Here is a 13,166-nt window from a genome sequence, read left to right as displayed (position 1 = left end):
TCTTGCCTATCGAACGGCGCTCTTCCGACAATCCGATCCTATATTACTGTATTTTATTTAGGGACTGATACGGGATTAGCATTAAGCATGAGTGACGGCTGGTGTTTCTTCTATGAATTTACCGCTGTTGTCATTCTATGAATGTATTTTATTAATGTTAATTCATTTAAGCAAATCGTGTGATATTGCTTCATTAAAACTTAAGACATTTCAAAATGAAAGACTTTGTTGAAAAAATCAAGTCAAGCATTTACCGATGATAATTAACTGTAAATTTAATAATAATAATAATAATAATAATAATAATAATAATAATAATAATAATAATATCAAATTTACCTTCCTATATTTTCAATAAATATAAGACAGGGTTACCAATAGTACTTTTTAGCGTTCGTCACAAGAGTTGGCAATTACATGTTCATATGAGAGCTCAACAGAGCGCTGCAGCGCCTTCAAAATCCTCATAGGTTCTCCTGTAACCTTGGACTTGGGTAACGCTTTAATTGGAAGGGCGACTGCTGACGACATGAGACAAGAATAATCACTCACCCATTTACAAAGAATAACATATGCAGAGACAGAAACGAAGAGGGACATTTTCCGTGACAGAGAAGGAATAAGAATGCGAAACAGTCGAACACAAAATACAATACAAGCGGCAAAAATTCGCTGGGAAAATTATTAAATGGATGTCATTCAGTTCAATACAGTAAGAGCCCTTTATATTTGAAAACTGAAATGCGAAGATTATTCATTGTTTCCTAGGTTATTCTTTAAAAATCTGCCCTTCATTTCATTGGCTATAATTTATGAAAAAGTAATAATATTCCTTTCTGTCGGAATACTTTAAAATACAACCACTTTTTCAGTCGCTGTAAATATTCAACAAAACGAAACAAAAACTAGGTTAAAGACAAGTATCTAAGAAATGATAATTGTATTTGGAAAATAAATGACATCGTTTTTCTTAAGAATATGACTAAGTTATGTTTAGAATCTTGACATTAGGTCCACATAACCGTCCCTGTTATCCAGCCTTGACTTCTACACAGCAGAGAATCGACTGGATCAATGTAACTGCCTTAAACTTCACAAGAGTTAGCAAGTAACAGGTACATAGATAACTTTTGGAAGTCGTTTGATAAAATCATAAGCTCTTAGTTAAGGAAAATTTTTAAAAGGGGATTATTATATCAACAGTTTAGTATGGAAACTTTAATAAATTAATATTTATTATAATTATTAATATACCTATGACTGACTTTATATGTATTTTAGAAGCATTTGCGATGGACAATGCCTGGACCAGATTCATCATATTCTTCCTTGGTGATCCACATTGCCTGGAAGGTGGAAAGTGATGCCAAGATAGAGCCACCTATCCAAACAGAGTATTTCCTCTCAGGTGGAGCAATAATCTTGATCTTGATCGTCGATGGAGCTAAGGCAGTGATTTCCTTCTGCATCCTATCAGCAATACCAGGATACATGGTGGTACCACCAGACATTACATTGTTAGCGAAGAGATCCTTCCTGATGTCAATATCACACCTCATGATAGAGTTGTAAACGGTTTCATGGATACCAACGGATTCCATACCCAAGAAGGAAGGCTGGAACAGTGATTCGGGGGCACGGAACCTTTCATTGCCAATGGTGATAACTTGACCATCAGGGAGTTCGTACGATTTTTCCAAGGAAGATGATGCCGCAGCAACATTCATCTCGCTTTCGAAGTCAAGGGCAACGTAGCAAAGCTTTTCCTTGATGTCACGAACAATTTCTCGTTCAGCAGTGGTGGTGAATGAGTAGCCCCTCTCTGTCATAATCTTCATCAGATAAGCTGTTAAGTCACGTCCAGCAAGGTCGAGACGAAGGATTGCGTGAGGAAGAGCATAGCCTTCATAGATGGGTACAGTGTGGGAGACGCCATCACCAGAATCGAGTACAATGCCTGTAGTACGTCCTGAGGCATAAAGAGATAGCACGGCCTGGATAGCAACATACATGGCAGGAGCACTGAAGGTTTCGAACATAATCTGGGTCATCTTCTCACGGTTGGCCTTGGGGTTGAGAGGAGCCTCAGTGAGTAGGACTGGGGATTCTTCAGGTGCAACACGGAGTTCATTGTAGAAAGAGTGGTGCCAAATTTTTTCCATGTCGTCCCAGTTGGTGATAATGCCGTGCTCGATAGGGTATTTGAGTGTCAGGATACCTCTCTTGCTCTGGGCCTCATCGCCGACATAGGCGTCCTTCTGACCCATACCGACCATCACACCCTGGTGACGTGGGCGACCAACGATGGAAGGAAAAACGGCGCGAGGGGCATCATCACCAGCAAACCCGGCTTTGACCATGCCGGAGCCATTGTCAACAACCAAAGCGCAAGCGTCTTCGTCGCACATGATGGTAGATGTTTATTAGGGTATGGATCTGAAATATACAATATACATGTCAACTGCCGTTATCATTTCGCTGGTATATAAATGTAAATCCATGACAGATATTTGAGTCATAGCTTGTCGGTAATAAAACACTTTTGAATCAAAAGAGCGATCTAGAAATCAAGAGGGGAGCACCCATACAGCATTCAAGATTATCTATTTGACAGGAAGGGCCTGGCTGCCAGAATCCTTTACAGCTTATCGCTATTCACTTAAGGTGCAGGTAGTGTCTGTGTGATGAAATGCGAGAAGAGGGTCATAATGGTTCTTGGCACTAGTTGGTGGTTCATTTAAAAGCTGTTACCGGTCCCCTATCGTGACATTAAGACCATCTAGAGTGTTTTTATCTTGACTTTTTTCAGTGTGGCAGATTGCCGGTGACGTTTTACTAAGTCTTTGCCGAAGAAGCTAAAAGAAAACGCGTTCTGGTGCACTGAAATATGAAACTCAGTATTCAAGTAAAAAATCCTAATTTATCGCTCTACAGTAGTTTCGTGGCTTTGCGTTTTGTAGACATAATCTAGATATTCAATACAGTGCTTAACTTAGTTATATTCCCTCACTAGCAATGGTAAAACTTCACGTGTCAAAGAAATTGATCTAGTTTGATTAGGCAAATAGGTTTCAGTTTGAAAAGGTAAATTAGTTTTAGTAATCAAAGTCGGATAAGTATAGTCTGATAAGGTAAAAGTTTTAGTAATCAAAGCCAGAAAACGCCAAAGTTCACGATACCAACGGGGACCATTTTAAGAAAAATGTAAAGAAATAAAATTAGCGCACACAACATTGACTTTTGTAATGGATAGTATTTCATATGTAGAGTTTAAATAAAAAAAGTATTATAACTTGAAACTTAAGACAGATTTCAGCTTTCAAGCAAAATTCACTTATACTAATATCCACTAACGTACACAAAATTCATACCAAAATCTCTTAACAACGAGCGATGACCTATGAAGCCTGCAGTGAAGGCAGTAGATTTCGTGCTTTCAAACATTTTATTTATTTTGTTGATAAAACAATAATAATCAAACATCGCTGACGCGTCTGTCTTTGATTAGCCAAAAATATCAAAGTCACTAGTTAATTTCTCTCTCTCTCTCTCTCTCTCTCTCTCTCTCTCTCTCTCTCTCTCTCTTTCAGTGTACCAACTTATCTCTCTCCACTCCAAGTATGACAAAAACACATGGTTGAAATATTCAATATACAACAGATATCTAATGACTAGCGTTGTAGTTTACCGCCAAGTATTGACACAAAACAAGACATTACAAATATAAGTGTGAAATATAATTCACTAACATGTTCGCACAATCAGTAAGCTAAATTCAAATAGAAAAGTAAAGAATACAGTCTTTACCGCCCATCTTTCCTTTCGAGTTTCAGAAAAACAGATTCACTGATTTGATAACCTAAGTAAGGTAGCAATAAAGATTTTCAGGTGTTGGAAAACTACGAAAGTATTCTAATATTTTTATCATTTCAAATATAAGAGCAATATAAAATGGGTGTATTATCATCTAAAATATAAAGACAGTAAAAAATTAATGATTTTAAGCCTTTTAGAAACTCGTACACAGAAACTGATTGAACATTTAGTGCCGCATGGAATCTTTACTAGATGACTTTTGTAGTAATGAACGCTTGTATCGCTATTATTCTTTTAGACAAATCTAGATCATGGATATCAAAGAACCACTGAAAAAACAGTGATATGAAGAACTGTAGTTCTCAGTGCTAGAGACAACAACTAAACAACGTACACGAATAAAGACAACTATCACTCTTGAAAGAACGACCAGTGAAAGCATTAACTGATGTACAAATCGCATTAATCTTCGCGTGGGTGAAACGATTCACGATCTTATCACACTGTCATCGCCCTATCAACCTTCCAAACGCACAAGACACTCAAAAGTCAAAAGCACTTCCGGCTCGAAAGTACAAAACCGGAGAAGAGGAAAAGGAGCCAACGCCAAGGTGCACTTACAGGAACGCCTTGTATCCTGAGTCTGCAGTAGACTAAGATCACCTCAAGTCCGTCGGAACTTATATACATACCCCCAAACGCCTCAGAAATATCACCCACCCATCCTTCTCTCCAGCACCTGAAGGGCCCCTCCTCCACCTCCTCCTCCTCCTCTACGGCCACATTTTACCCCTCTTCCTCCATCATCATCTCCTCCTTGGCATCCCCCACCCATCTCCTTGCCTTGTGTTTACCGTATGACCAAAAAAGACCTCTTGTGGCCTGCAGGCGACGATGAACTACAAGAATCCCCACCCACAACCCCACCCGTCGACGCCTTCTCTTCCTTCTGTTTGAAAAAGAGGAGGAGTCCTCCCCTCGCCGCTCTCCTTCGCATTCAGACATCCCAAAAATACTTCGGGACTATAATCTCACTCACACCTCATTGTACTCTTTTATGCTGGGAACAACGTCATCGCTGTCCGATGTGATGTCTTTTGGTTACATAGTCACGTTCCAGATTTGCATTATGCCTTGCACAAAAATATATGAATAATTTAATAAATGGAAAACACCCAAGTTAATGAGATAAGTAAACCAGCTATTTTAGCGTGGTCATTGTTCCACTTACAAAATTCTGTCTTGATAACATCATCCCTCTTTATCTTATACACACACACACACACACACACACACACGCAAACATATATATATATATATATATATATATATATATATATATATATATATATATATATATATATATATATATATATATATATTTTTTATATACTGTGTATATACTATATATATATATGTATATACATACATACATACATACATAAAGACAATGGATCACCAGTGTAAAGAGACAACACTGCAAAAAAACACCTACATACCTCGCTTTTTTCCTTCTACTTGGCACTTGAGGTACTGCAGATAAAGAATAACCCAGGGTAAACAGGAATAACGTAGTCACAAATACGGCAATAAATTACAGAATACATTAATATCTTACACCAGAGGAAAATGACAGTAGTGCATTAATTTAACATGTAAAACTGATTGCTATGCGGACTAAAAATATATCAGCAGATAAAATTAATATAAAACCCTGAGACAGAAGTCCGTCGCGTCGAATGAACAAGAACGGGTTTAATTCTTCCTTTCCCTAGCGTATAAATAACTTGAAACCATATGCGATAACGTAATTCTAAGAACCTGACAGCAACTTTTTGCTTGCTAGGCTCTGCCAGTAAAGGTGTACATGAGCATGGCATGACATATTACCCTTTATGAGACTTGGCCAAAACCGAGGGCTAAAAAGTAAATAAATAACGAGTCCTTAAAGAAACACGAATTTACGGTGCCAAGATCATGTTATTCTGTATTACACCAAGTGCGCAGATTGTCTCTTTCATGAATAATAAGGAAAGAATCTTTCAAGTTGACTAACCTAAGCTCAAGATAAACACATTCCACATACTATCTAAATTTAAATTTAAACAAATTTAAATTTATTTAAATCAGTATCCCCCAAAATAGTAATGATGTAAGTATAAACAAAATGTGTGCATCATCTTCGACGTCAAAGTTACGTCTTCAAGATTATAAACTGTGAAGAAATAAGACATGCAAGATAACATTAAAAAGTAAACGAATTGCGCAATAACGCTGACATGTATACCACTAATAGGTCCCATTACATGTGAAACAGACTCCTAGGAAACCTTTGCATCTCACAGAAACTGATTTAGACCCACCAACATTACAAAAATATATATAATTTTAACATCTACCCCTGCATATCACCTATCATTTTGTCCCCCCAGAATTCAAAATTGTTGTGACAGTAAAAATTATTTAAATATGCAAAGTCGAATAGATACTTGCATAATTAAAACACTCTTGTAAGCCCTCGAATACTTCGTAAATATTATCGAAGTATATTAACGATCATTTTTCTCAGATGGATTTATTTTTCTCGTTTTTCCTTCATCCGTCTCGACTGGACGTATCCCATAGAAAATTCAACTAGCCTAGCTAGAAAAACATTTGTAATCAAACTTTATGGTGGCGAAGTCTTTTCCCGTATGCCACAAGGCCTAAAAGCTTCCAAAAGCATGAATGGGAGGAATAAGTGTCCAACTGTATGAAAGTAAAGTTGACAGAGATGACTATGAGAACTGTATCAATACAAATTCCTTTAGTGTACCGGGGAACGTGTACGGTAAGAATTTAGTTGAGGAGGAAAGGCTGACGACGCAGAATAATAGGAAGGGACATGGTGGGTTTAGAAAAGGTATAGTGTGAGACCGAGTATTCTTTATGAAAAGGTATTGAGAATTTGAAAGGGAAAAATGATATATGACGTACGTAAACCTACAAAAATGTTACGATCAAACTGGTAGAGAGGCAATGTGGAAGGTGTTGTGGATGGCACAGAACAGAAATTACTGAAGGACATTAAACTTCCTTGCAATGGTGACCAATCATGTTAAAATATGTAGTGTACGGTGGCCGTTTTATCATTAATGTAGGTCTGAACAAGGGTTACTGTCTTCATAGCCGTTTTTCATGATTTATGAATGGAGTGGTGCAAGAAGCCAAAGAAGGAACAGATGTAGGTTTTAAATGTGGGGATAAGAAAATAATCATGAATGGTGTGTGAAAAGTTTAAGATTTGCAGATGATACAACGATGACTGGGGATAGGGATAGTAAAGAGAAACTGCAGAAACTAACGTAACAGTTTGAGAGTATCTGCAAGAGAAAATTGCAGTTAGGTGTGACTTAGAGCAAAATCATAAGGATATATGGAAACCAAGATGGTAGAAGAATGGAACCTGTTCATACATAAAAGTATCTGGGAGTAAATACAGCGGATGATGAGAGGATGAACTAAGATGCGAGTCAAAGAATACATAATGTGGAGTGTCTATGGAAGACAAGAGGGAAATGTACAAAGGGATTGGTGAGCCAACTCTCCTTTAAGGTTGTGAAGTGTAGATGATAAATGCAAATAAGAAAAAACATTGAGGCTGTCTAAATGAATTGTTTTCTTAGTTCCTACTGTGGAATGAGCCTCTCAATTCTGTAGCTGAATTCTTGAAACTTCTGAGGTTCGAACTAGAAGCAACGGTCATGTGGAAAGGATGGAAGATGACAGGCTGGTGAAAAACAACTTAACTGGGGACTTTTAGGATGACTAGATGGTAAGATAGAGGATTTTTTTCTCCGAAGGCCCTTAATATCCAGGAAGAGCGACAGTGCATATGAGAAAGGGACGCACGGTGAACTGTTTATGTGTAGCTGTATGAAGCAGTTGATAATGAGGAAGTTTTCTGCAGTAAGGGTTCATCTGCCAATCGGCAGTTACAGGCATGAAATTGGCAGTGACTTTTGTGTTTTTCTCATTTAAGATTTAAATTCTTAATTCACATATGGCCCAAAAAACCTATAACACTTGCAACATGCCGGAGTATTAATAACTGATTGATATGGTTATATCTGAAACAGAAAAACCGTAATATATCAATGTTTTACATTCCTGTAAGATCAAATACAGTATTTATGCGTTCGTATAACATGCTGGCCTTTGCGTCTTCAAGTGTCAAAATATCGTAACATTTCCAAGTGTTTACATATTTCAATGACTTCACTGAAAATGTGCCATATGTAAACAGTTATTTACATAACATTGCCATAAAGACAGTTCTAGCACTTAGATGACCATGTTCCTCACGAATATAATATTCTAACTGCTATCAGATGATTCTGAGGAATTTGGTCCCTGAAGCCTCGTGAAATTGTTCTATATAAAAATGCGCACGTTTGCAGGAGAAATCTCCAACGGGTATTGGAAATGCCGGCCCCCCCTTTCACTCTTTATTGCTTTGCATTGCTATTCTTAATTATAATTTTGCTCTTTATCTTTCCCAAGCCCGTATAAATACGGAGAGTTGGAGTCAGAAAGGCATCAGTCTATAAAACATCTTTTAAAACCAATTACGCCTAGAAACGAGTTGTTGCAAAAGGCTCATTAAAAACAGCACCCCGACTAGGCAATTCAGCTAACAAGAAGAACGTCAGAATCACCTAAGATGTTCGATGCGAGATGATCTGATATAGGATGAACCTAATTTTTCTACTCACTCACTAAGCGTGATCAGAAAATCAATCAGCCGGAAAACACTTCTTATTTTTTAAATGCAGAGGTCAGTGGGAAGCGAAAACCAGGAACATTATTTAGTCCAAGCCTGACGAATGAAAATGACAAATACTTAACCCAAAGCAAGTAAAAGTACAGCCTCTGAAAAACGGGAAGGTTATGTCAAGAGAAATGGAAGCAGGAAGATAGTTCCAAAGCTTGGCAGTAGAGAAAAGGTTCACCAAACTGAACAGTCCGAGAACTCTTGATTGCAACAGAATATTAGTAGCGGCGCCCTTAGTCATATAATTACAAAAGCTTTGCCCTAAGGTTGTACAGGAAATTAATACTGAAATTTTGGCATATTGGTACATACAAAGGTCTGTGATCTTGAAAAAAAGAAATGACTGGCAAAGCCAGTCAAGGGTTCCTGTTTATGTAAGACAATCAAAATCGGAGGACTAGATGGGAATAACATAAAAATCTCCATAATATGTAATAAGGAGGATTAATAAAACAACATGGCGGCAGCCTTTCTCCATTCTAATTTGTTTTAAAAGGATAAAACACCCGTAATAAATCTTTTACAACCATTTGATAAATCTAGACAAAGATCCATCAGCATTACATCAACCGTCTAAAAAAAAAAAAAACACACACACACATCATTTTCGTTTCTGCTGTAGAGATGCAATTAACCTCCTTTCTTTTACTATCTGTATCACTGAACCTTTCACTTCACTAGCACGGTGTCCATTTCTCTTTTTCTTCCTCCTTAAAATCTTAAAATCCCTACTTTTCTGCCAACCCTGTTGGGTCTTTCACACTAACCCTGTGCTTCTATATCTGTCTCATTAATAATAGCTTATACTTCCATTTCCTGCTTTCATATTATCCTCACATCTTATTGAAATTCCCTCAGGTTCAGTTTCTAAATCTTCCTGCCAATTGAAGCTATTTTTCATTTTGAATTTTGTTTGAAACAGCTCATGAATGGATGTAACCTCATCCACCCTTCACACCACAATATCTATTCACTTGATAATGATACGAGTAACAGCAGCAACTTCAGCAACAAAAACAAAAAAAGCAACACCATCGAGAACATTTACCTGGCTAAGAAGCTGTGCGAGCTCTTCGCATGTTTTAGCGTTTTGTTCTACACATAATTTACGCAAGGCATACTGAACAGTTCCTAGATATAAGACACTTCCACTTCCTCACTGAAAACCACCATGTTCCATAACCCCAGAGATACTGTGTGGAGGTCCTTGATCCCTCTGACTTCAGAATGTGAGACTCGCAGATTCCTTCAGTTTCCTGAATCACTTAAATTGAACTTTTTTTATAAACAGGTTTATCAAAAGAGGGGACTCAATAAACTTAATTTCTTACAGTGACCAGGTTTGATCTGCACAGATAATGAGTTTTGGTTTCTTGTCTGTAAATATTAACAAAGAAAACCTCTCAAGTGAAACTGCGTTTAGTAAATTACCATATACATATGTCTGCAGTTATTGAATATGTGCTTAGTATAGAAGTTATTAAACATTCATTCGTGAGTATTATTTTTTGTTATTTCGGCTTTACATTAAATTTTCATTGTAATTTTAAAATGTATATGTATACTGAGAAAAGCCTTAAGCGAATACAAGTAATTTAAAAATGCTCTTCCTATTAACTTCTATTGCTGGAGTTCCTTTAACAAATTTTCTACCCATATAACGTCTGTTGCTGGAAATCTTTCAAAATTTCTGCATTTACCGTCCATCATAAGGCACTAAATGAAATTGGAACAGCATAATCGAACTGTATCACCAAGCCAGTTAAAAGACCAAATAATCTTAGATTATCTGTGAGGGAAGTTTTATAACCATTCATGCAACAGTAAAATATAATAGTTCAAATGAGATGACAAAGGCAATCATATTTTTGGAACTTCAAGTTAAATGTCATGTTCCATCAACCAATTACAGGTCAAGTGACACTAACGATAGATCCGTCACGTGCCCAACATACCTTCAATCTAGAAAAAGGCAAACGTTTCAAGTAGCCCAAAAACAAAGGCTTAAAGGTAACCGACAGTGACTGCACCTCACGTGGTATGAATGACAAAACGCCTTAGGTTGTACCAATATATTAAGCTTTTGGTTAGATGGCTTAAGGAGGTGGTCACAGGTGCCAAAATATTAAGAAAAACATTCCAAGTTCAAAGGAAGATACCCTAACCATCGAAAGTCAACAAAGATAAATCTTCGTGCTGAAAGGATGATAAAATCCCAAGTGGCTCCAGATACGGCATCCTAAAGTGGCATGAATCTATACATCAAGTGCCACACGTGAGATAAGTTTTGAGAACCAATGTCACCTGGGTGTATTCTTATTCTTGATATCATATATAGGCTATATATATATTGATATATATATATATATATATATATATATATATATATATATATATATATATATAAATAAAAAGTCTTTTCATTATTACTATCCAATTACTACAATGTCCTAACTTTTGTATGTTTGTCTATCTTGCGACGACCCGAATGACGCTCAAAGGTAATGTGAACAGCTATATTTTAGAATTTCTTGCTACTATCCATTTAAAATATACGTTTTAAACGGTTGCAGCTCGATCACCGTTAGTGACGCACTCATCTCCACCTATATTAAATACAATAACTTATTAAGAATTAACCTAAAAAAGGGTATCTGTTAGCTATAATGAACTACAGTGCTCGTGATTCCTTTCTACTATGAATGAAGAACTGGTAGACGTCTGAGCCGACAAGTGTTACAAAAACTCGCACTTCCCCAACTTTCCACGCCTCCCCACCCTCTCCGTTCGCATATTTTCTTTATAGATTCTTCACCTTTGCCACCCACAAAACGGGCGTGGCCTTCCACTTCACCCACGCCATCGCGAGAGAGAGAGAGAGAGAGAGAGAGAGAGAGAGAGAGAGAGAGAGAGAGAGATCTATTTCCACCCATAGCTGTATTGGGGGAGGAAGAAAATGATCTCTCTTCCACCTTCCCTCCTTTTTCCCGGATGTTGTATGTTCGTATAAGGTTAAAAGTGTTATTTGTCGAGGGGAAGACGGTGCAAGGGTGACGACCAAGAAATCAAAGAATATGGAAAAACGTATGATTCTCCTTCTTGAACTAGTTCACAATTATTATTGGGAGGTCAATTTCTTCAATGAATCCGACTGCAAAAAATTAGTACAAAATATTATTTTCAAGTAAAGCATACAGCATATAGCCTACTGATTTCACAGCTAGGCACTAAAAAAATAATACAGCTACCTTACCAGCTTATCTGCGTCTACTACCAACATTAATCTGGATAAAGACATTCCTAAATTATAATGGATTCTCACAGATAGCATACTTACTGCAACTAATATACCGTGCATTAAAAGAACGACTCATAATTTCTCAACAATCAACAGAAAATGGGAAACATCATAAGTATTCACAGAAAATGGAATATGAATAGAGCAGAAACTGATCCCACCCACAAGAGCTTCAAGTGGAATCTGATGAAACCTCGTGGCTTTTCTAAAATTACAAGTGGGTGGAATATATACATTTAAACTTCACAACCAGTTTAAACCATAATTTTATAATTATGGTGTATATAATGTTGTAGTTAGTATCACACATAGACAAAGGATAATTTTTTTATGTATTAGGAATTTTAAAATCTCGTGTTAAATCGACGAAATTGAATACAAGTAAATGACAAGCTATGGCTGAAGTTGATGTCAAGAGCGATCAGATGAATCAGTGAACCATTGCAAAATGTTCAAGTAAGATTATAAGCAAATGCAAGAACGTTTATTATTATTGGCACCGCTTCTGTAAAGCTTCCACCTTTCTCACGTAGGAATATTACATTTGAGTCATATGTGAAAGCCAAATAAGAACAGATTTTTCCTTCTAACGAGTCGTCTAGCTATCTGATGTTATCAAGTTTACAAATCATCTCTAAAAATTATAACTGCATAGTGGCAATTATAAGTTCTACTGAAAGGAATGTATGGAAAAAAACTATAAAACGGAAGGAAAAGGCAATTAAGATAAATCCTACTTACTCATTTCATTCAAAATGTTACTAGGTTTGCAAATGGAATGAGATTTTTAAAGGAAAATAATGTACAAAAACTAAAAGTACTATTGAGTATTCACGGATAACTGCTGGCAACTCACTGTCAAGGATAAATTAAAAAAGGACTCATTTTCTGTAGGCAAGTGTTGAGCAGCCAAAATATAGATTATGAGCATCTTTATATATAATTCAATGGTGAAAAAATTATAGATCATCTAGGGCACTAATTTTGCCCTTGTTTGTCTTGATAATTTCCAGTACACAATTACATTCCTATGCTTTCAATGCTTCATACTGTGGCACTGTAAAAGCAGAGCTACCATGAACCCTAATACGTAAATAACATTTCATGCGAGCTACCATGAACCCTAATATGTATATAACATTTCATGCGGAGACATTTTATCTAAGAATACTATTCAAAAGGTTTCTTGGCTTATTCACTTACTGATACACTTGGCATGGTTATAAATAAAACGAGTTA

At 36.7% G+C, this 13,166-nt stretch overlaps 1 protein-coding gene across 1 annotated transcript; it reads right to left on the bottom strand.

Moving 5' to 3' along the window:
• Positions 1–925: 925 nt before the first annotated feature.
• Positions 926–4,550, bottom strand: LOC136850042 (actin, muscle-like). The gene is made up of 2 exons (XM_067123596.1): positions 4,438–4,550; positions 926–2,436 (listed from the first exon to the last, which is right to left on the bottom strand). Exon 2 carries the CDS (start codon positions 2,406–2,408, stop codon positions 1,278–1,280), a length of 1,131 nt encoding a protein of 376 aa, XP_066979697.1. The 5' UTR covers positions 2,409–2,436; positions 4,438–4,550; the 3' UTR covers positions 926–1,277.
• Positions 4,551–13,166: the final 8,616 nt, after the last annotated feature.

Source organism: Macrobrachium rosenbergii, chromosome 21 (assembly GCF_040412425.1).
Source record: "Macrobrachium rosenbergii isolate ZJJX-2024 chromosome 21, ASM4041242v1, whole genome shotgun sequence".
Taxonomy (NCBI): Eukaryota; Metazoa; Arthropoda; class Malacostraca; order Decapoda; family Palaemonidae; genus Macrobrachium; species Macrobrachium rosenbergii.
Note: the sequence above shows the minus strand (reverse complement) of the source record. Positions and strands in the feature narration are given on the sequence as shown.

Bases quoted from the DNA above. Each gene is read 5' to 3' on its own strand.
- LOC136850042 (XM_067123596.1), bottom strand. From the start codon at position 2,408: ATGTGCGACGAAGACGCTTGCGCTTTGGTTGTTGACAATGGCTCCGGC.